The 23879-nt window shown below is 30.4% G+C and overlaps 1 protein-coding gene across 4 annotated transcripts in view; it reads left to right on the top strand.

Moving 5' to 3' along the window:
- The window catches only part of LOC145241333 (uncharacterized), an 80969-nt gene that overhangs the window by 35064 nt on the left and 22026 nt on the right, over window positions 1–23879 (top strand). For 2 of the 4 annotated variants that reach the window (XM_080104167.1, XM_080104168.1), the window contains exon 3: window positions 13235–13255. The exons of 1 other annotated variant lie outside the window; for it this stretch is intronic. In XM_080104167.1, the coding sequence (XP_079960293.1) occupies window positions 13235–13255 (21 nt within the window). Of the gene's footprint in view, window positions 1–13234; window positions 13256–15732; window positions 17503–23879 lie in introns of those variants that run through there. One more of the 4 variants, XM_080104170.1, reaches the window with a different exon arrangement.

The following is a 23879-nucleotide window of genomic DNA, read 5'->3' as shown; positions in this document are numbered from 1 at the left end:
ATATAGGTGGAAATAAATAAATAAATAAATATAGGTGGAAATAAATAAATAAATAAATATAGGTGGAAATAAATAAATAAATAAATATAGGTGGAAATAAATAAATATAGGTGGAAATAAATAAATATAGGTGGAAATAAATAAATATAGGTGGAAATAAATAAATAAATATAGGTGGAAATAAATAAATAAATATAGGTGGAAATAAATAAATAAATATAGGTGGAAATAAATAAATAAATATAGGTGGAAATAAATAAATAAATAAATATAGGTGGAAATAAATAAATAAATATAGGTGGAAATAAATAAATATAGGTGGAAATAAATAAATAAATATAGGTGGAAATAAATAAATAAATATAGGTGGAAATAAATAAATAAATAAATATAGGTGGAAATAAATAAATATAGGTGGAAATAAATAAATAAATATAGGTGGAAATAAATAAATAAATATAGGTGGAAATAAATAAATAAATATAGGTGGAAATAAATAAATAAATATAGGTGGAAATAAATAAATAAATAAATATAGGTGGAAATAAATAAATAAATAAATATAGGTGGAAATAAATAAATATAGGTGGAAATAAATAAATAAATAAATATAGGTGGAAATAAATAAATAAATATAGGTGGAAATAAATAAATAAATATAGGTGGAAATAAATAAATAAATATAGGTGGAAATAAATAAATAAATATAGGTGGAAATAAATAAATATAGGTGGAAATAAATAAATAAATAAATATAGGTGGAAATAAATAAATAAATAAATATAGGTGGAAATAAATAAATATAGGTGGAAATAAATAAATATAGGTGGAAATAAATAAATAAATAAATATAGGTGGAAATAAATAAATAAATAAATATAGGTGGAAATAAATAAATAAATATAGGTGGAAATAAATAAATATAGGTGGAAATAAATAAATAAATAAATATAGGTGGAAATAAATAAATAAATATAGGTGGAAATAAATAAATAAATAAATATAGGTGGAAATAAATAAATAAATATAGGTGGAAATAAATAAATAAATATAGGTGGAAATAAATAAATAAATATAGGTGGAAATAAATAAATAAATATAGGTGGAAATAAATAAATAAATATAGGTGGAAATAAATAAATATAGGTGGAAATAAATAAATAAATATAGGTGGAAATAAATAAATAAATAAATATAGGTGGAAATAAATAAATAAATAAATATAGGTGGAAATAAATAAATAAATATAGGTGGAAATAAATAAATAAATAAATATAGGTGGAAATAAATAAATAAATATAGGTGGAAATAAATAAATATAGGTGGAAATAAATTAATAAATATAGGTGGAAATAAATAAATAAATAAATATAGGTGGAAATAAATAAATAAATAAATATAGGTGGAAATAAATAAATAAATATAGGTGGAAATAAATAAATAAATATAGGTGGAAATAAATAAATAAATAAATATAGGTGGAAATAAATAAATAAATAAATACAGGTGGAAATAAATAAATAAATATAGGTGGAAATAAATAAATAAATATAGGTGGAAATAAATAAATAAATAAATATAGGTGGAAATAAATAAATAAATAAATATAGGTGGAAATAAATAAATAAATATAGGTGGAAATAAATAAATAAATAAATATAGGTGGAAATAAATAAATAAATATAGGTGGAAATAAATAAATATAGGTGGAAATAAATAAATAAATAAATATAGGTGGAAATAAATAAATAAATAAATATAGGTGGAAATAAATAAATAAATAAATATAGGTGGAAATAAATAAATAAATAAATAAATATAGGTGGAAATAAATAAATATAGGTGGAAATAAATAAATATAGGTGGAAATAAATAAATAAATATAGGTGGAAATAAATAAATAAATAAATAAATAAATAAATAAGGGTGGAACAACACAATTCAAACTACCGAGATCAAAATCATCCTTGCAATCGCTACATTTTATGATTAAAATTGATAAATTCATAAAAAAAAAATGATTTTCTATATATATATATATAAAATTTACTTAATTTATGTGATTTTTTGAATATGACACCTTCGTTCCTTGACAGGTACGTGTAACAAAGATTTTTCAGGGATTCTGCAATGAAGCCACCAAACAAAAAAAGGGCTAAAAAAATATGCGCACACTTATGCGTACAGAAATGGCTACTGATAAAAGAATTACATGACTTACTATCTGAAGCATTTATATTTTGCAAAAAAAAAAAAAGAAAATCTTAAATATTTATTTTTGTAAAACATTTAAAACTCAGTGCGAAACTTTTTCAGATTTTTAAACACCATTTGGATTACTAATTTTTAACCAAAAGAGTTTTTAATACCAGGAACCAATTCAGATCAAACACCATTTTCTGCGAACGTCGTTATTCCGTTTTGTTTTGTTGGCGGACCTGAACGAGAATCAGCCTTACATCCTGCTAAGAACAGCTTTATGAATAAACACTCCCAACCTCCCCATGTTAAAAACGACTTTCGTTTTTTTGCAATTTTTTCATTGGATTTAAAGGTAATGTCAAGATCAGTGCCCGGAAAAATCAAGCTACTGGAAGTGGATACGATTGATTATGGAATGGAATAGAGTCAAGACACAAAAAAGGAAACCATATATTTATTTTTAAAAATTATTTTAGTTTTAACACTTCTTGTGTTATCATAAAAAAAAATAACCTGTCAGCCAAAGAACAGGCGTCGATAACTCTTCCTTTTCTAAAAGTGCGTGCAAACTAACATTATAGTTGTCTATATTTTTATACCATTTTTCTGTACCCCCCAAAAAAAATATTCTTAAACCTCTATAAATGTTTCATGTTTTTTTTAATTATATTTTGATACATTGACAAAAAAATATGATATTTTGATACATTGACAAACAAAAGTTATATTTTGATACATGGACAAAAAAAATTATATTTTGATACATTGACAAATAAATATATATTTTGATACATTGACAAACAAAAATGATGTTTTGATAAATTGACAAATAAATATATATTTTGATACATTGACAAACAAAAATGATATTTTGCTACATTGGCAAACAAAAATTATATTTTGATACATTGAGAAACAAAAATTATATTTTGATACATTGAGAAAAAAAAAATATTTTGATACATTGACAACAAAAATTATATTTTGCTACATTGAGAAACAAAAATTATATTTTGCTACATGGAAAAACAAAAAATTTATTTTAGTACATTGACAAAAAAAAATTATATTTAGATACATTGACAAACAAAAATTATATTTTGATAAAGTGACAAACAAAAACTATATTTTGATACATTGACAAACAAAAATTATATTTTGATAAAGTGACAAACAAAAACTATATTTTTTATACATTGACAAACAAAAATTATATTTTGATACATTGACAAACAAAAATTATATTTTGCGATATTGACAAGAAATGATATTTCGGTACATTGACAAACACAAATGATATTTTGATACATTGACAAACAAAAATTATATTTTGATACATTGACGGACCAAAATTGAAATTTAATACATTGACAAACAAAAATTATATTTAAATACATTACCAAACAAAAATTATATTTTTCTACATTGGCAAACAAAAATGATATTTCGATATGTTGACAAATAAAAATGATATTTGGATATATTGATAAACAAAAATGATATTTTCAGACATTGACAAATAAAAATTATATTTTGATACATTGGCAAACAAAAATTATATACTGCTACATTGACGAACAAAAAATGATATTTTGATACATTGACAAATAAAATATATATTTTGATACATTGACAAATAAAAATTATAATTTGCTACATTGACAAACAAAAATTATATATTGATACATTGACAAACAAAAATTATATTTTGCTACATTGCAAACAAATATTATATTTTGATACATTGACAAACAAAAATTATATTTTGATACATTGACAAACAGAAATTATATCTGGATACATTGACAAATAAAATGATATTTTGATACATTGACAAACAAAAATTATATTTTGATACATTGACAAACAAAAATTATATTTTGATACATTGACAAACAAAAATTATATTTTGATACATTGACAAACAAAAATTATATTTTGCGATATTGACAAGAAATGATATTTTGATACATTAACAAACAACAATTATATTTTGATACATTGACAAACAAAAAATTATATTTTGTTACATTGACAAACAAAAATTATATTTTTCTACATTGACAAACAAAAATTATATTTTTCTACATTGACAAACAAAAATTATATTTTTCTACATTGACAAACAAAAATTATATTTTGATACATTGACAAACAAAAATTATATTTTGCGATATTGACAAGAAATATTTTGATACATTGACAAGAAATGATATTTTGATACATTGACAAACAACAATTATATTTTTATCAATTGACAAACAAAAATTATATTTGATACATTGACGAACCAAAATTGAAATTTAATATGTTGACAAACAAAAATGATATTTGATACGTTGACAAGCAAAAATTATATTTTGCTACATCGACAAACAAAAATGATATTTTGATACATTGACAAACAAAAATTATATTTTTATACATTGAGAAACAAAAATTATATTTTGATACATTGAGAAACAAAAATTGTATTTTGATACATTGACAAACAAAAATGATATTTTTATACATTTACAAACAAAAATGATATTTTTATACATTGACAAACAAAATTATAATTTGATACATTTACAAACAAAAATGATATTTTGATACATTGACGAACCAAAATTGTAATTAAATGTTAACAAACAAAAATGATATTTTGATACATTGACTAGCAAAAATATTAATTTGATACATTGACAAACAAAAATTATATTTTGCTACATTGACAAACAAAAATTATATATTGCTACATTGAGATACAAAAATTACAATTTGATACATTGACAAACAAAAATGATATTTTGATATACTTAAAAACAAACATTACATTTGCTACATTCACCAACAAAAAAACAAACAAAAATGATATTTTGATACATTGGCAAACAAAAATTATATTTTGATACATTAGCAAACAAAAATGATATTTTGCTACATTGACAAACAAAAATGATATTTTGCTATATTGACGAACAAAAATTATATTTTGATACAATAGCAAACAAAATTATAATTTCATACATTTACAAACAAAAATGATTTTTTGATAAATTGACTACCCAAAATTATAATTTGATACATTGACAAACAAAAATGGTATTTTGTTACATTGACAAACAAAAATAATATTTTGCTACATTGACAAACAAAAATGATATTTTGCTAAATTGGGAAAAAAATGACATTTTGCTACATTGACAAACAAAAAGATATTTTGATACATTGATAAACAAAAATTACATTTTGATACATTGACAAACAAAAATTATATTTTGTGATATTGACAAGAAATGATATTTTGATACATTGACAACAATTATATTTTTATCCATTGACAAACAAAAATTACATTTTGATACATTAGTGAACCAAAATTGAAATTTAATATGTTGACAAACAAAAAGGATATTTTGAAACATTGACAAACAAAAATGATATTTTGCTACATTGACAAACAAAAATGATATTTTGATACATTGACAAACAAAAATTATATTTCGATACATTGGCAAACAAAAATTATATTTCGATACATTGGCAAACAAAAATTATATTTTGATACATTGACAAACACATCTTGATAACAAAAATTATATTTTTATACATTGACAAACAAAATTATAATTTGATACATTTACAAACAAAAATGATATTTTGATACATTGACAAACAAAAATAATGATTTGATACATTGACAAACGAAAATTATATTTTGATACATTAACAAAAATGTGATTTTGATACATTGACAAACAAAAATTATATATTGCTACATTGAGATACAAAAATTACAATTTGATACACTGACAAACAAAAATGATATTTTGCTACATTGACAAACAAAAATGATATTTGTATATACTTAAAAACAAACATTACATTTGCTACATTCACCAATAAAAATTATATTTTGATACATTGGCAAATAAAAATTATATTTTGATACATTGACAAACAAAAATTATAATTTGCTTCATTGACAAACCAATATTATAATTTGCTACATTGACAAAGAAAGATGATATTTTGATACATTGACAAACAACAATTGTATTTTGATACATTGACAAACAAAAATAATATTTTGATACATTGACAAACAAAAATAATATTTTGATACATTGACAAACAAAAATAATATTTTGATACATTGACAAACAAAAATTATATTTTTATACATTGACAAACAAAATTTTATTTCCTTATTCGTTTATACAATCTTATTGGGAAAAACAAAAAAACTTTGTGTAAAAAAAACAAATTATTCTTTAATCTCTTATAAATGTGTCATGTTTTTAAATTTTGATATACGTTTATATAATCTTACTGAGAGAAAAAAAAATCTCTCTGTAAAAAAAAATATGTTTCTTTTTAACCTCAATAGACGTTTCATGTTTTTAAAATTCTATTTTGCTACATTGACAAACTAAAATTCTATTTTGCTACATTAAACCACTCATTGAAAAGAAATTATATCAGTAAATTTTTACAAGGTGCCCCAGCATCGTTTAACCCCTAAAAAAATGAGGATCTACTTTTTTTTTTTCCTAATACGTTTAAACGCCTTCATGAATAATATGAAAAGAGAAATTAAAAAAAAAATATAAATAAATAGCATTTTAATGTGAGGATCATTTTCCCATATAAATTTAATGTAAAGTGATCACCCACTTCTTGGCCACTTTATCGTTCAACAAGACATGTCACCGTAGCATTATTTTAAGTTTGGGGAGCGCGGGTAGGGTGCGGAGGGTGGTAAACATGACAATTTTGGGGGAGGGAGAGGATTACATTTGAAACATAAAATAACGATATATTTAATTAAAATTTTAGTAGTGTTGCGGGGGTTAAAACATAAAATAACACAATAAATATAATTTTCGTGGCGGGAGGGTGGGGGATACCAAATTTCTCTTTTCATATCATTCATAAAGGCCGTTTAAGTAAATTTCATTTTTTTAGTGGTTAAACGACGCTGTTTTTTTGGGAGGGGGGCGGGTAAAATAAAACGAAAAAATGAATTAACACACTTCTCTAGGGGTTTTTGGGTGTGCTGAAAACGAACATTGCATTTAAAATTGGGTCTGGCAACTAGTTTTCACAGTATTACAAACATATTTATTTGTATGTTTCATATATAAATGTAACGTGGCGACCATAATTGTTTTTTTTAGTTTTTGTACGCGCAAGTGTGCAGCAAAAAATGCACAGCAAAAAATCTGTGTTTTTATTTAATTTATTTTTCTTTTTTTGTTATTCATAATAATAAGAATAACATTAACTCTATATTAGTTTGTAATTTTATTGTATCGTCCCCATCACGTTTCTGCGAATTTAAAAACAAGCATGGTAGCCATGTTAGGTTCATAAGAGTAGTAGTTGATAGGCAGAAATCAGAGGCTCACAGTATTAATGCTGGAGATCCTTAGGGGTCCATCCTGGGCCCAAATCTCTTCCTGATTTACATTAATGATCTTCCAAATCACATCCGCACATCATTTGTAAACATTTATGCTGATGACACTACCATCTATGGTAGCACATCGAACTCTCTGATTCACTCTCCTCTGATCTTGAGCAAGTGGTACAATGGGGAAAGAGGTGGCTTGTTACTTTTAATGCATCTAAAACCAAGGTTTTATCTTTACATCATCAATGCTTTGATCCCCATCTGGCATCAATTGAAATGAATGGCTTTCATCTTGGGGAGGCTTCATGTTTTGACAAGCTTCTGGGCTTAACCTTTACTCCTGACCGGAAATGGAACGCATACATCAAATTCGTTACCAAGGCCGCTGGGAAAATGGTGGGATCCTTCTATTGATCCAGTAGATATCTCACTGCTGATGCAATTCTCTATCTATATAAGAGCCAGGTACGTCCAAGGATGGAGTACTGTTGCTACATCTGGGCAGGAGTTGCTAAAAAGGACTTATCCTGCCTTGATAGAGTTTAAAATAGACCGGAGCCTCCCTGCAACCTCTTTTATACAGAAGAGATGTTGCGAATCTGTTTCTGCTTTATGCTTATTTTCATGGCAAGTGTTCCTCAACTCTGGTCCCACCTCGCCAAACCTTCATGAGAAACACTTGTCTAGCTGAAAACACTATCAATAATTTCCCCCACTCTTTATCTGTGCCTAAACCTAAACGTAGATTCCATGAACAAAGTTTCTTTTTTAGAACTTACCTTACCCTCGAGTGGCCTCTGAGCCTTGATAAGTGGTGATGCCTATGTCAAAAAAAAAAAGTATAATATGAAACATGCAGATAAATATTTTTGTAATACCGTGAAAACTAGTTGCTGGGTCCCAATTTTAAATGCGATATTCATTTTCCGCACACCCGAAAATCCCTAGAGAAGTTTTTAAAGGTAGGTTGTGTGTTAATTCATTTTTTCGTTTCATTTTGACCCCCCCCCCCCAAAAAAAAAAAACAGCATCGTTTAACCCTAAAAAGAAATGAAGATCTACTTAAACGGCCTTTATGAATAATACTGTTGGACTGGGCTGACTTTTGTCTAATGGGTTGAGGGTACCGGATTGACAGTTCCTGGCTGCTGTTTCCGACTGATGGTAGTGCTTAGACCGGCTGCTTCATCAACAGTTGTATAATATCAGGATGATTGTAGTGCCATGTTTCCATGGAAAGGGACCCTGCACTCATCCCCGGTGGGCTTTCCTGAGGCCACAATCCTGTGGGTGAGGAGACAGCTTATGGTCAACTTGTATTGTATGTCTGATATTCTGCACAAGCACTTGTCCAGCACCCTTCACTCACCCTAAATGAAACTTTTAAATTAAATAAAATGAAATGACAGTTCAAGCAAAAAATATGTTTAAACCAGGACCAAACTCAAAGAAAACCAACCTGCCTCCTACCTTGAGGCTTGGAGTCTATATTCATAACATCCTCCCCTTGACTAGAGAAAGAAAACTAGAATCAGACAACCAGGCTTTTATATGCTTCAGACTAAACATGCAACATAATATTAGCTACTTGTATTTTCTCTACCGCTCACCCTCAACCCAGGACTGTACCCTATTAAACAAAGTCTCTGAAAGCATAGATATAGCACTCTCCTTCGATACTAGCACACAAGTACATGTATTTGGTGACTTCAATGTCCACCACAGTAACTGGCTTGGATTCTCTACCTACAGATGGTAGCACAACACATAGCTTCTCTATATCTCATTCCCTATCACAGATGATTACATCTCCGACACGTTTCTCAGACCAGCAAGATCAACATGCGTCACTTCTAGATCTAGTTTTGACCACAGTTCCTGATGATTGTATAATGAATGCCCACAGCCTACTCGGGAATGCTGATCATGCTGTGATAACGGTAGAAATCGCCCTAAATTCTCAACCCAAAATCGAAGACCAACTGCTCAAAACAACGAGATATTACAAAAAGGTTGACTGGGAAGCCATCAGATCTCATCAAAGATGCCCCATGGGAAAATACTTTTCTCTTCCAGCTGAACAGTGCGAAAATGAGACCACTGAATGGTTCAAAACAGCAATTGAAGCACATGTTCCCACATGGAAATTCTATGGCAAGCTCCACTCTCCCCAATGGTTTACTTCTACTTGTGCAGCTACCATTGATCAAAGGCAGCATGCGTACCACAGATTCAACTGACATAAGTTCAGTTCAAACAGACAGAAGTATATAGAAGCTAGAAGTAATTGTAAGAGGGAAATGATAGCTAAGACTGAATACATTGAAACCAGAAAATGCATCGAAGCACAGAAATTAGGAACCCGTGATTTTTTGGAAAATCTACAACAGTGTAGTAAATAATGGGCAGTCAACGATTCCTCCACTATCAAACAATCATGAGGTTGTTTGCACGTCAACCGAGAAGGCTAACCTACTTGCCAGTCAGTTTGCCTCAAACTCCACATTGGACCCAGTACACCACTTCCTCTCTAACTTCCCATTTGCGGACAGATGCCACACTAGATGATTTGAAAATGACCACTTCTTAGGTAAATGGTATCAGAAAAAACCTAGACACCTCAAAAGTATGTGGACCCAATCTCATCCTAGCTGTGCTATTAAAAAAATGCTCTGCTGAGGTTGCTCCAGTTCTCTTCAAACTTTTTAACAAATGCCTTAACAAATCTTGCCTTCCTGACTGCTGGAAAACTGCTTCTGTGATACCAATTTTTGAGTAAGAAAAAAATCCAGGTTGTCCTTGACGGTTGTACATCTAAATAATATGATATAAATATGGGAGAACCTAAAGGGTCTATCCTTGGACTTTTATTATTCCTGATATTCATAAATTACCTCCCTGATAAAATTGTTTCAGAGATGGGTATACTTGCTGATAACACCACTCTCTATAACAGGCACAAGGGGAAAACAAATGAACACATATCTAAGGAAATGGCAGAAACACTAAAGGATGACCTCAAATCTGTAGTGGAATGGGAACAAAAATAGATGGCCACATTCAATGCTGGCAAGACTAAGCTTGTCTCCTTCAATAATTACAAGAAACCTTCTCTACCACCAGCAATGGCGAAGAACACATTACCTGAAAGTACTTCCTTTAAACTTCTTGGTCTAACGTTTACAGTGAAAATGAGCTGGAATAGATAAATTGAGAGCATTACTAAGGCTGCTGCAAAGAAGATGGGCTCTCTCTACCGTGCTAGAAAACTACTTACGCCTGAAAGTATTCTGTACTTCTATAAGGCCACCATTCGCCCATGTATAGAGTGTTGTTGTCATATTTGGGCTGGTGCATCTGTTACTTGTCTTTCACTCCTGGACAGGGTTCAAAAGAGAGTTGCCAACCTGATAGGTCCTGAACTTTCATCTAAGCTTCAACCTCCCATCGAAGAAATGTTCCATCCCTCTGCCTGTTCTACAAATACTTCAATGGTGAATGCTATGATGAACTACAAGCACTTGTACCCCCTAGACATGAATACCCCCGACAAGCAGCTAAATCCCACCCCTTCACAGTAGAGATTCCTAGGTTTGTAAGAAGGCTTTCTATTCCAATAGTTTCTTCTCCAGAACTGCTAAACTTTGGAACTCCCTTCCGGGATTCTGCTTTCCTAACTGTACTGACATGCAGAAGTTCAAGTGTAATGTTAACAGACATCTTGCTACTGATCTCCCTTCATAATACCCTTGCAACTTATGTCCCCGATAGTAGCCCCCTACTTCAAAGTGACACTGCCTTGTTTGGGTTGAAAAGTGAATAAAAAATTAAAAAAATTAAAAAAAAAAAAAAAAAAGAGAAATCCCTCTCTCCAGCCACGAAAATTAAATCCCCCCCCCAACACTACTAAAATTTTAATTAAATATATCGTTATTTTGTTTCAAATGTAATCCTCTCCCTCCCCCAAAATTGTCATGTTTACCGCTCTTCCACACCCTCCCTGCGCCCGCCAAACTAGAAATAATTCTACAGTGACATGTCTCGTTGAATGCTAAGTGGCCAAGAAGTGGGTGATGACTTTACGTTAAATTTATATGGGAAACTGATCCCCCACTCTGATGCTATTTATTTATGTATTTTTTTTCAAAACTTTTCGTTTAATAATATTCATAAAAGCCTTTTAAACGTATTAAGCAAAAAAAAAAAAAAAGAAAAAAAGTAGATCTTCATTTTTTTAGGGGTTAAACGACGCTGGAGCAGGAGCACCTCGTAAAAATTTACCATAATATTAATACATTAAAATTATATTTTGATACATTTTTTTTAATTCAATAAATGTTTCGATTTTCGTTTTTTTTTTTTGTGGTATTTATTTTGTTATATATTTTTACGTTATCATAAACACTTATATTTGAAGTTCACATAATGGCCGCTAGATGTCATTTCTCTTTCGATGAACAGGAGTCGATAACTCGTCTTTGTTGCTAATATACCACTGTCATGCAGAAGTGTCAAAAACACTTCTTGTATTATCAAATAATAAAACATTTTATTCAAAAAAATTAATTTAGTTTTAACAGTTGTTTTACGATGAAACAAAACAAAAAAAAACAATTATTTAATTATATGAATTATATATATTATAAAGTCTATGGCAAATGTGTATTTTAGTGGCGTAAATTATTTGACAGACAAAAATTATAAAAATTATTTATTTTTATATAAAACATATTTTTAGACCCTAAGGCTGAAATAAAACCAGAAAAAATTTCATTTTTATTTTTTCATCATTTTCATTAGACTAAATGTACGTAATTCGAGGTCGCCATATTGCTTTTAAAATTTGGCCTTTCTAAGGCCAAATTTCACCTTTTTTACGCTCTTTAATAAAACCATGTTTTTGGCCGCCATATTTTTTTGTAATGAAAGAGCGTGTAAAAGGCCAAATTTGGCCAATCTGTCAAATCTTAGAAAGGCCAACTTTTAAAAGCAATACAGCAGCTTTGAACGTCGTACATTTGGTCTAATGAAAAATGATGAAAAAATAATAAAAATGAAATTTTTTCTGGTTTTATTTCAGCCTTGGGGTCTAAAAATGTGTTTTATATAAAATAAACAGTTTTTATAATTTTTTGTTTGTCAAATAATTTACGCCGCTAACTCTATTTAATATTTTTTGTTTCGTTGTAAAACAAGTGTGAAAACTAACTTAATTTTTTTTAATAAAATATTTGTTTTATTATTTGATAATACAAGAAGTGTTTTGTTTTTGTTTAAAAGTATTTTTTTTTGTTTTGTTTTGTGATAACACAGGAAGTGTTAAACTAAAGTAGATTTTTAAAATAAATATATGGTTTCACTTTTTTGTGTCTTGACTCCGTTCCGTTCCATAATCAACTGTATCAACTTCCGGTAGCTTGATTTTTTTCCGACCATTGATCTTGGACATTACCGATTAGGCAGTCTTGCAGTAGGTGTGTCAGAATTTTTTGGGAATCTTTGACACCCCTAACAAAAAACTGTGAATAAAATATAAAAAACTTGTAATTTCTCTCTTTTTTTTTTTTTTTTTTTTTTTAAAAGAGAGAAAACAAAAAAAATCTTTGACTGTGTTTTTTTTTGGTTTTTTAGGCAAAAACTTATAAGTAAAATGTGAGTATTTTTTTTTTTATCTATGGAGACATATTTCTTCATGCACAAGGCTAGACGGCTAACACGAACGTGTGGTTTTTATTTCCTTCTGTCCATCCGTATTTCAAAACATGATTAAACACCGCTTCTGGTGTTTCGCTAAAATGTAACAATACTTACGTAATGGCGCTATTTTCAAATAGTTGTTTAAAAAAATTCTTTTATTTAAAAAATACATGGAATTTAAAATATAAATATGGATACATTCTTAACAATGAATAATGGAAGTACCCATTGAATAGTACTTTTTTATAGGTAAGTGATTTTTTGGAATTCGTATGCACATATATTTATCGAATGAAGTTAAATTCGTTGATTTTCTTTAAATCTTTTTAAAGAAAACCGATTTAAGAAAAACAAATATTGCATAATTTGCTATTAAACCTGTTATTTTTTTGAAAATTTGGTTTTTGCTTCTTTAATTGAAAAAAAAAATTAGAGTTTGAATTACATTTTTAAAGTATTTATAAGCTTGGAATGATAGGAGGTCGAATTATTCAATATTTTTCACACATTTTTAATGTTGATTTCTGACACTGTTAGTCTTGCAGTTAAGTCCCGGCACAGTTTGACAACTCTAGAAGAGTCACATCAGTATTTTACATCGTCAAATCATGAATATTACGAATTATTAGTTTTAAAATAAAATAAAAATTATTAAAGTTTTAAAATAAAAAAAAATATGTTTTACAGCTTTTGTTTACGTGCGAGCGCGCAGTAACATAAACGACGGTTGGTTTTGGGGGGATTTTTTTGTTTTTTGTCTTACGTAGTTTTTAATGCGGTTTACAAAAACATAAGCACCAAACATTGTTGTGTTTTTCGTTCTTTATGTTGTGGGAGGGGGGATTCAATTATAGAACTTGTGTGGCTTAACAGGTGCTTCTGCAGTTTAATTAACCGTTTTACCATAAGTAACGTGTACCGACATTTACCGATTAGAACACCATTTAATATTTTTCGGAGATTTTACTGTTTACATTGGGGGAGGAGGCGTACATCTCCGAAAAATGTTAAATGGTGTTCTAATCGGTAAATATCGGTGCGTTACTTACGGAAAAACGGTTAATTAAACTGCAGAAACACCTTTTGCTATTTACATTGGGGGAGGAGGGAGGTGGTATTGGGGCACAGGCGCCCCAACACCATCCCCGCCTCCTCCCCCAATATAAACAGAAAGCAGTAAAATTTAAAAATGTTAAAATGTATTCTAATCGGTAAATGTCGGCGCGTTACTTATGGAAAAACGGTTAATTATACTGCAGAAGCAAGCACCTGTTATGCCACACAAGTTCTATAATTGAATCCCTCTGCTGCAAAAAAAAAAAAAAAACGAAAAGCATAAAAATGGTTGGTGCTTATGTTTTTGTAAACCGCATTAAAAACTATGTAAGACAAAAAACAAAAAAATCCCCCCAAAAAGTACTGTCATGTATTTTTTTAAATGTTTGTTTCAGACAATTTTTTCTTGGAATTTTAAATTGTCCGCCAATGACAAAAAAAAAAAAAAAATTCTGTTCTGAAAAAAAAAAAAAAAAAATGTCTTACCGAAATTACCCCCCCCCCCATCCCCACTTGGGGTGCTTTTTTTTCTTTTTCGTATAATATTTAAATGTTCCACAAAAGATTCGTACGCCATGTGAAAAGGCAGTGTTTAGTGTTCTACGTGAAGGCACATTCAACAAACGTCGTTTATGTTACCGCGCTCGTGCGTAGCGTAAACGAAAGCTGTAAAATGGCGGAATGTAGTTCGTGGGTTCAGAGGTTAATACCATGCAAACGGTAAATTACGTAACGTAAATTACGGGTTTGATTATCAGATTCGTTGTCAGCGACCTCGATTACCCCTATAAAAACAAATTAGAGGGGTCGGCGTTATGTTGTAGCGTATCCGCCGTATCCCTATATTTACCGTTACGTCATTACTTCAGATTTTATTTTGTTCGTTTTTTTCTGTTAAATGGTTATAAATATATAAAAATGTATATTTTGTTCGTTTACTTTATTTAATCAAGTGCTTACTTCCAATACTAAAATATTTTTTTATATTAATTACATTTTTTATTTTAAAACTTTATACATTTTTATTTTTATTTAAAAGCTAATAATTCGTAATATTCGTGATTTGGCGGTGTAAAATACTGATGTGACCTGTCGAACTTTGCCGGGACTTAACTGCAACCGATCATTATTGATTGGACACTAATATATGGTGAGGATGAGGGGGGGGGATTCTCATTCATGTCCACCGTTTTGTTTTGTTTTGTTTTTTTTATCCCCCCCCCCCAAAAAAAAAAGTATGTGTAAAAAAAGGTTACGATTTCAATTTCATAAGGAACGTCTTAGCTTCTTCACCGCTAGGAAAATACGAAACTAAGAAAAAAAAAAACGATAGAAACATTTCGAAGTTAAAATCAGTTAACATTTAAATATCAATCACAAAGTAATTTTTCAAATATTTAAAATAAAACAAAAAAAAAAAACATGAAAAGTCTGACATGAAACATTTATTTATTGCTAAAACATTTTTTTTATTGCTTGCTTCGTTGGTTTTCAAAACTTGAGGTGACAACATTCAATAACGTGCGAGTTTGTCAACATTGCGCATGCGCGCAAAAGAAAACAAACATGTCTGTTTCTCGCTACTTAACATCGCGTCCAGTTGATTCCACTGATGCGTTAGTTAAAGAAATAACAGTAGACACCACACGTTGGGCTCTTCAACTGTTCAATGATTTTTGTTACGAATCCGATATTTCATTTGAGTTTACAAGTAAAAATGTACCAGCACTGGTACAGGTATTAAAGAGATTGTACGTCGATGAAAGATTAAAAAAATACGATAAAATCTCCACTTTTCACTCGCTTCGTTTTGCGCTGAAAAGACATTTTCTAGAAACGCTTAAAGTCGACATTATTAAAGATGAACCCTTTATGGAGGCCAACAAGGCTTTTACTGCCATGGAGAACAGTATTAAAGCCGTTATTCTGAAACAGAAATTTGCGCCCATCCAAGAAAAGGATATGGAACGTTTAAAGAAATATTTTGAAACTAATATACAAAATCCGACCCCTGAACAGCTTTTAGAATATATTTGGTTTATTTTACAATATTATAAGCGTCAAATGGGCCCATGTTGCTACGACACATTAAATGCAAACCGTTTTATTATTCGTACTGATACTGATGGGAAAAAGTATATTCTTCCGAACGAATATGAACCACTTTTATCTTCGTGGGAAAATAGAAGCACTAAAAAGAGTTTTTTCAGTAATTTGATTCCAGCCATGAAGGATGATGTGCTTTGTCCTGTCATGGCTTTTAAGCTTTATAAATCCAAGATACATAAGGACTTGGAGAAATTATTTCAAACTCCAAAGAAACATGTCGATCCGCAGCAAGAGTGTTGGTTTGATCGGAAATATCTCAGTAGGTCGTCGCTAAAGGAAATGATGACAACATTGAGTCAAAACGCTAACCTCTCCACGATATATGCAAACCAGAGTCTCACAGGTGCAGCCATAGCGAAAATGATCTGGGGTGAAAATTTAGGGAAAGATATTCAATCGAATTCTAAACCCTCAAACTGGGGAGAAAAGACTACAACGATCAGACAGGTAAAGATGAAATCGCCGATGACTATTGTCAAAAAAAAGAAACTGGAAAGACCACAAAATTATGAGACTACAAGCGTCAATAAAAACAGAGTTACCGAATTATTAAACCAGGAGAAATCTCCATTAAAAACTGATAGTAGCGTGGCTAATCCCTCGCCTATAATAAATATGACGAAAGGCTCCCAACAACATGGAGTAAAATTACCCCCAAATAAATCCGTTCCAAGTGTTTCTTCAGTGAACAACGCACCATGTACTCCAGTTGTTGTCCCATCTCATCTACAGGCTTTGCCGCCACCAAAACAACCCCCCTCTAAAAGTGAGACGAGTCCTAACGTTTCAAACAATAACAAACAATCGGAAATTTTGACATCGATTAAAACTGAGCTGTGTCGACATTTACAAGACAGAGTTGAAGTATCTACGGTAGTTAGACAAAATGTTTGGACACCCAGAACTAACAAAGTTGTTCCAGATGGATACCAAGAAACCCCTTCATCTGTGAATGTACAAAATGACGAAAATAGAGAACCCTCTTCTCGGTCAACATTCACGATTACAAATGTTCGTTCCTGTGATAGTCCCTTCACGTAAGCACGTCGTGATATTATTTATGATAAAAATAATAAGTATATAAGTAACTTTATATAATAACAACAATTACTATTATTCTAAAAAATCTATCTTCTCAGAGTTCGAGGGAGATAACTCTAAGCAACTTAAGCAAAAGTAAGCATTTTTTTTTTTTTTTTTTTGCAAGTGATAATTTGGGACGCTAAAAAATTGATCAAACAATTAAACAATTTCAAGTAAAAAAAAAACAAAAAAAAAAAAACTCGTCTTCACAAGAACATAGTCTCGGAAATTGCCGAGGTAGTTTTTGAAAAGGAAATGCACAAGTAAAATATTCTATCTTTTCAAAGCTGAAAAATAAATTGCCAATCATAAATATAAATATTATTGTTATAATTTCTAGTGGTGTAGACATACGATTTAATATTTATTCCTTGCTAAAACTAGGACGACCTAAATTTGTTTAGCCTTAAAAATTCTAACAAATGATTGTTAATTATGAATAACCAATAATGAAGTTTTCTAATTTAGCCAATGATAAATTTGTTTACCAACTTAAAAATAAATTATTTTTTAAATAAAATTTTTTTCCGAATTTAATAATTTGTAATAAAAATTTGTTGATATTGCAAAAAAACAAAACAAACTAATTCCAAGATCATATACAAAAACTACCTAATGAAAAAAATAAAATAAAATAGAGATAAGGCCAACCCTCTTCAGGGCCGCTGTTAATAACAAGAAAAGGAATTGCCAAATCAGTTTACGAAAAAAATAATGTATTCGTGTATTATTATTACTTGAAATTGTTTGTTTGATCAAATATTTGAACGTATCAAATTATCTTTTGCTAAAAATGCTTATTTTTGCTTAATTAATACTAGTTATATCGTCTCAAACTCCTCCAAGAATGTTTTCCATTAAAAAGTCGGTTATATTTTTTTCTTACATTTAGTAAAGTCTTGGTTGGACTTTGTTGAAAATAAAAAGTATATATCCGTTATCTTCTTTGCCATTCCTATTTGCAAACTTTAGGTTGGCAAAACAACAAAAAAACGATTTTTGTTTTTAGACCTAATTTAGTCAGTTTTTGTCACGTTCAAATGAAATAATTTTGATAAAAATAAACAGGAGTTGCCTCCCTTGACATTTTTTTTTTTTCTACTGACCTTCACCCCAAACAAGGCAAATTACCACTTGGATGTAAGGAGCTACTAATTGGGACCCTGCCTAAGAAAAATTAAGATGTTGGTTTACTTTTGAACTTCTGCATATCAGTACAGTCAGGAAGAGAATTCCAAAGTCTAGCTGTTAGAGGAAAGAAGCTATTAGAGTAGAAAGCTTTCTGTCATTTAGGGACCTCAACAGTGAAGGGGTGTGATTTTGCTGTTAAGCAGGTTTGTTGAGGATATGTACGTTGAGGGGGCACAAGTGCAATGAGTTCATCAGAGCACATTCCATTAAAATACTTATAAAACAGACATAGGGATGCAACTTGCGGCAATGGGACAAGTGTTAGAGCCTAGTTGGCAAAGTGGGACTTATTAGATTGGAAACCAAAAGGGAGAGGCTAGTAATAGATGCACCAGCCCAGATGTGGCAACAATACTCCATGCATGAGCGAATGGTGACTTTGTAGAGGTACAGGATACTCTCAGGTGTGAGTAGTTTTGTAGCACAATAGAGGGAACCCATCTTACTTGCAGCAGCCTTCGCAATGTCCTCAATGTATTTTATTTGTACCAGTTCATATGTCCTGTGAATGTTAAGCTGAGAAGTTTGAAGGAAGAATTTTCAGGTAGGGAGTTCTTTGTCATGGATATCGGTGGGTGGAGAGGTATCTTATAATTGTTAAAGGAGAGCAGCTTAATCTTAGTAGTATTAAATTTACGTTACATTTGAACGTCTGCATATCAGTACAGTTAGTTCAATTTACGGCCCATTAGAAGTAATTTCCTAAAGATTCAGCTATTGTCTTAGATTTGTGTACATCTGTTCTTCACTCATGCATGTTATAGAGCAATGTATCATCAGCAAATATACCCATTTCGGACACAATATACTCAGGTAGGTCATTGATGAATATCCAAGGATTGACCCCTGAGGCACTCCCACATTAATATTATCCTGTTTGGATCATCAATGACAACCTGGATAGTCCTATTGTCTAAGAAGGATCTAATTATATTTAGTATTTGTTCAGTTATACTGTATGATTTAATTTAATTAGCAGCCCTTGATGCCAGACTTTATCGAGGGCTACAGCCTTTGCTTCACCCACCTTATCTAGTGCATTGTATATGCATTCAGAAACGACTTTTTGAAAAAAAAATTTATTCCATTTTCACCCCAAAGAAGGCAGTGTGTTACTTTGATGTAGGGGGCTATTATTGGGGCCATAAGTTGCAGAGGTACTATGTAGGGAGTTGAGCAGTAAGATGTCTGTTCACATTACACTTGAACTTCTGCATGTCAGTACAGTTGGGAAAGCAAAAATTTGGAAGGGAATTCCAAAGTCTAGCAGTTCTGGGGAAGAAACTATTAGAGTAGAAAGCCTTCTCAAATTTAGGGATCTCTACTGTGTAGGGGTGGGGTTTTGCTGTTTGTCAAGCAGGCAGTAGGATGGAACATTTTGTCAATGGGACAGAGGCTGAAGCTTAGATGAAAGTTCAGGACCTATCAGGTTGGCAACTCTCTTTTGGACTCTGTCCAGGAGTGAAAGACTAGTAGCAGATGCACCAGCCCAAATGTGACAACAATACTCCATACATGGGCGAATGGTTGCCTTGTAGAAGTACAGAATACTTTCAGGCGTAAGTAACTTTCTAGCATGGTAGAGAGAGCCCACTTTCCTTTCAGCGACCTTGGCAATGCTCTCAATGTATCTATTCCAACTCATGTTCCCTGTGAATATTAAGCCGAGAATTTTGAAAGAAGTACTTTCAGATAATGTGTCTTTAGCCATAGCTATTGGTGGTTGAGAAGGTTTCTTATAATTATTGAAGGAAACAAGCTTAGTCTTAGCAGTATTGAATGTGACCATCCATTTTTGTTCCCATTCCACTAGAGGTCTTCCTCTAGTGTTTCTGACATTTCCTTAGATATGTGTTCATTTGCTTTCCCCACATCCTTTCTTTTATAGAGCATGGTGTCATCAGCAAATATACCCATCTCAGAGACAATTTTATCAAGGAGATATTTATGAATATTAGGAATAATAAAAATCCAAGGACAGACCTGAGGTGCACCTGCATTTATATCATTGTTTAGAAGTGCAACTGTCAAGGACAATGTGGATCCTTATTCTTAAATTTAAGAAGGATTTAATTATGTTAAGTATTTGTCCAGTGATACTGTATGATCTAATTTTCCTGAGAAGACCATCGTGCTATACTTTGTCAAAAGCCTTAGATATATCTAGGATTACAGCTCTACCCTCGCCTGCTTTGTCCAATGTATGGTATTACACTGATTACAGTTAGGATATCTGCTGTAGAACGGATTTGCCTAAATCCATATTGTTCGTCGGTTGGAAGTTTAGCAGCTGTAAGTTGATGGACTAGAGCTTAGTTAATTATAAACTCAAATATTTTGGCGAAAAGTGGGAGTAGGCTAATGCGATGATAATTTAATGGATCAGTTCTTTCGCCAGAATTCTTGTAAATTCGTGCCATAGAAGCAGTTGAAAGCAAGATTTGTTAAGGTATTTGTTGTAAGTTTGGAGAGGACTGGAGCAACCTCAGTGGAGCATTTTTTTAATAGCACAGCCAAGATGAGATGCTTTTAAGGTGTCAAAGTTTTTTTATATCATGCACCTGAGAAGGAGTGATTTCCAGATCATCTACTGTGGCGTCTGTCCGCAAATGGGAAGTCGGGGAGGGAGTGGTGTGCTGGGTCCAATGTGGAGTTTGAGGCAAACTGTCACGGTTTTTGTGTCCTAGTCTAGGGGTAAAGGAACGCCACAAACATATTAATTGAAAATAAAAAGATTGAGAAAAAAAAAGATAATTTGAAAAAATAAATTTTATTACAAAGAAAAGAAAAACAAAAACATTGTAGAAAGGAAACGAATTTCTAATAATTGTAACAGTGCAAAGGGGAATAACTCTGTTTTTTAGTTATTTCCCTTTGTGATTAAAGTACTTGTTTTTTATAGTAATGTTTTGTTATATTTTAGACATAAATGCTTTTGGTCAAATATAATTCAGAAAAATCTATATTTACCAGTTATTGATGAAAGATTTTTTCTTTTATTGTTATTTCTTTTTAATAAAGTAATTTATTATATTTTATATTATTATATAATATTTTAAATATTTTTATTTTGTTATAATTAATAATTATTTTTTATTATATTTGGATAATTAATATTATCTTTTGTGTAATAAATCATAATTTCTTCATATAGTAAGAGGAAAATATGTCCTCTTATGACACTGGCAAGCATATTAGCCTTCTTGGTTGCTGTGCAAATAACTGTTAAAATATCTGTAGTAGAATGACATTGCATAAATCCATACTGTTTTTTAAAAAGAAGATTAGCTTTTGGGATGTGGTGAACTAGTGCTTGATTGATTAGCGTCTCAAAAGTTTTAGTGAAGAGGGGGAGGAGGCTGATAGGGCGATAATTGAGAGGGTTGGTTCTTTTACCAGAATTCTTGTACACTAGTACAACAGAGGCCATCTTCCAGCTATTAGGGAAGTAAGATTCAGCTAGGCATTTGTTGTAGAGTTTGGAAAATATTTGGAACTATTAAGGCGCAAAACAGAATGTTTTTGTAGCAGGGTTGCGGAGTCGGATGGTAAAATCTGATTCTGACTTCTAGAATGCAGACTTTAATATCTTTGACTCCGACTTATATGGAAATCTATTCTGCAGATCCATATATCAGCCTCTCACACCTATCGGCAAGCATTTTATAAATACTTTTCATGCATATTATTTTTTACGTTTAACATTCACTTGCATGATAAATATACTCACATATACACTCAACCAGCTTTATAGAATAAGTTAAGATAACAAAGAGATAAAAAATTTACAATTAAATTTTATTATGCTATCAGTTCAAAAGGGGAATATTTAGGGATAAGGAAACCTCTTTAGGCCATGGCATTTCGAAATCAAACGCTTCTCATCAGAAGAAGGGAGTAAAGACACATATACAAAAAGAAATTTTTTAAAAGATAATATTGCCTTTATGGAAAAAGATCAAAGGAAAAACAGGAAAAAGCAATAAAGGGTTATAGTAGCAAGGGTTGCTTTTTATTGATTTTTTTTATTATTGATTTTTATTGATTTTTTTTATTGATAAGATTGTAATTCTGGATCGATCCTGAACTAATCTAATTGCCAAATTCCATTTCAATCAGGAACTGAATAACTTTCGAATTAGGATTCGATTGTTATATAATGTAATTCCACAGTGATCTCACTCAAAAACAAAATTTTCATTGATCCTGTGTTATGTCACAACCAAAATGAAAACAGTTGTCCAGACAGGATTTGAAGTGATCTGATGGATTGAAATATCTGGATGAAGTAGAAGCATAGCAGTACAGTACAAAATATAATATATCTCCAAAAATAACAGAAAAACCACACAAAAACTGCTAAAACCAAACAGGAAAACCATGTAAAAAAAGATAAATTTATTTAACTTAAGGAGTCGGAGTTGGATAAAGAATTCCGACTCCAACACCCTGTTTTGTAGTTTATGTTTATTTGTTGTTGTGTTGGTTTCAGCATCTTAAATACTTGTATAAAAACAAAAAAATGAACAAATCTCTAGAAATATGAACTTATCTCCATCATATCAATGATAAGTTATAGAAAAGCGTCTTTAAATCCTAATAAGCTGCTTATTCAGTGTTATATTATTAGCATTGTTATATTAACATTGTTATATTATTAATATTGTTATATTATTAACATTGTTATATTATTAATATTGTTATATTATTAACATTGTTATATTATTAATATTGTTATATTATTAACATTGTTAGTTTGTGTGAAATCTTAGCAATTTTCGATTCTTCTATTTCGACATGCAAACCTGTGATTCTTGATGATTAAATCCTTATTAACTGGTTTTCTATTTGTCTTCCGCGTTAGGAATCATTACATTCAGATTGGCACTTATGGTGGCAATTCCAATCAAATAAAAGACAGAAAGGTATGTATGATGTACATATCAGTCACGAAACGGAGATAAAATATTAAAAAAATCACAATTTGATCAAGTATGTTTTTTTTTTTTTTTTTGCGCACATCTGGAAGTGATACCCCACTCTGCATCTTTTTTAGTTTCACATTTTTTTCACCAGATTATCTAATGGATACTACCAGATAATGAAATTTTTTTTTTTTTAAGTCAATATTTAAATATTT

Source organism: Euprymna scolopes, chromosome 20 (genome assembly GCF_053919585.1).
Source record: "Euprymna scolopes isolate OS-2025 chromosome 20, ASM5391958v1, whole genome shotgun sequence".
Taxonomy (NCBI): Eukaryota; Metazoa; Mollusca; class Cephalopoda; order Sepiida; family Sepiolidae; genus Euprymna; species Euprymna scolopes.
Note: the sequence above shows the minus strand (reverse complement) of the source record. Positions and strands in the feature narration are given on the sequence as shown.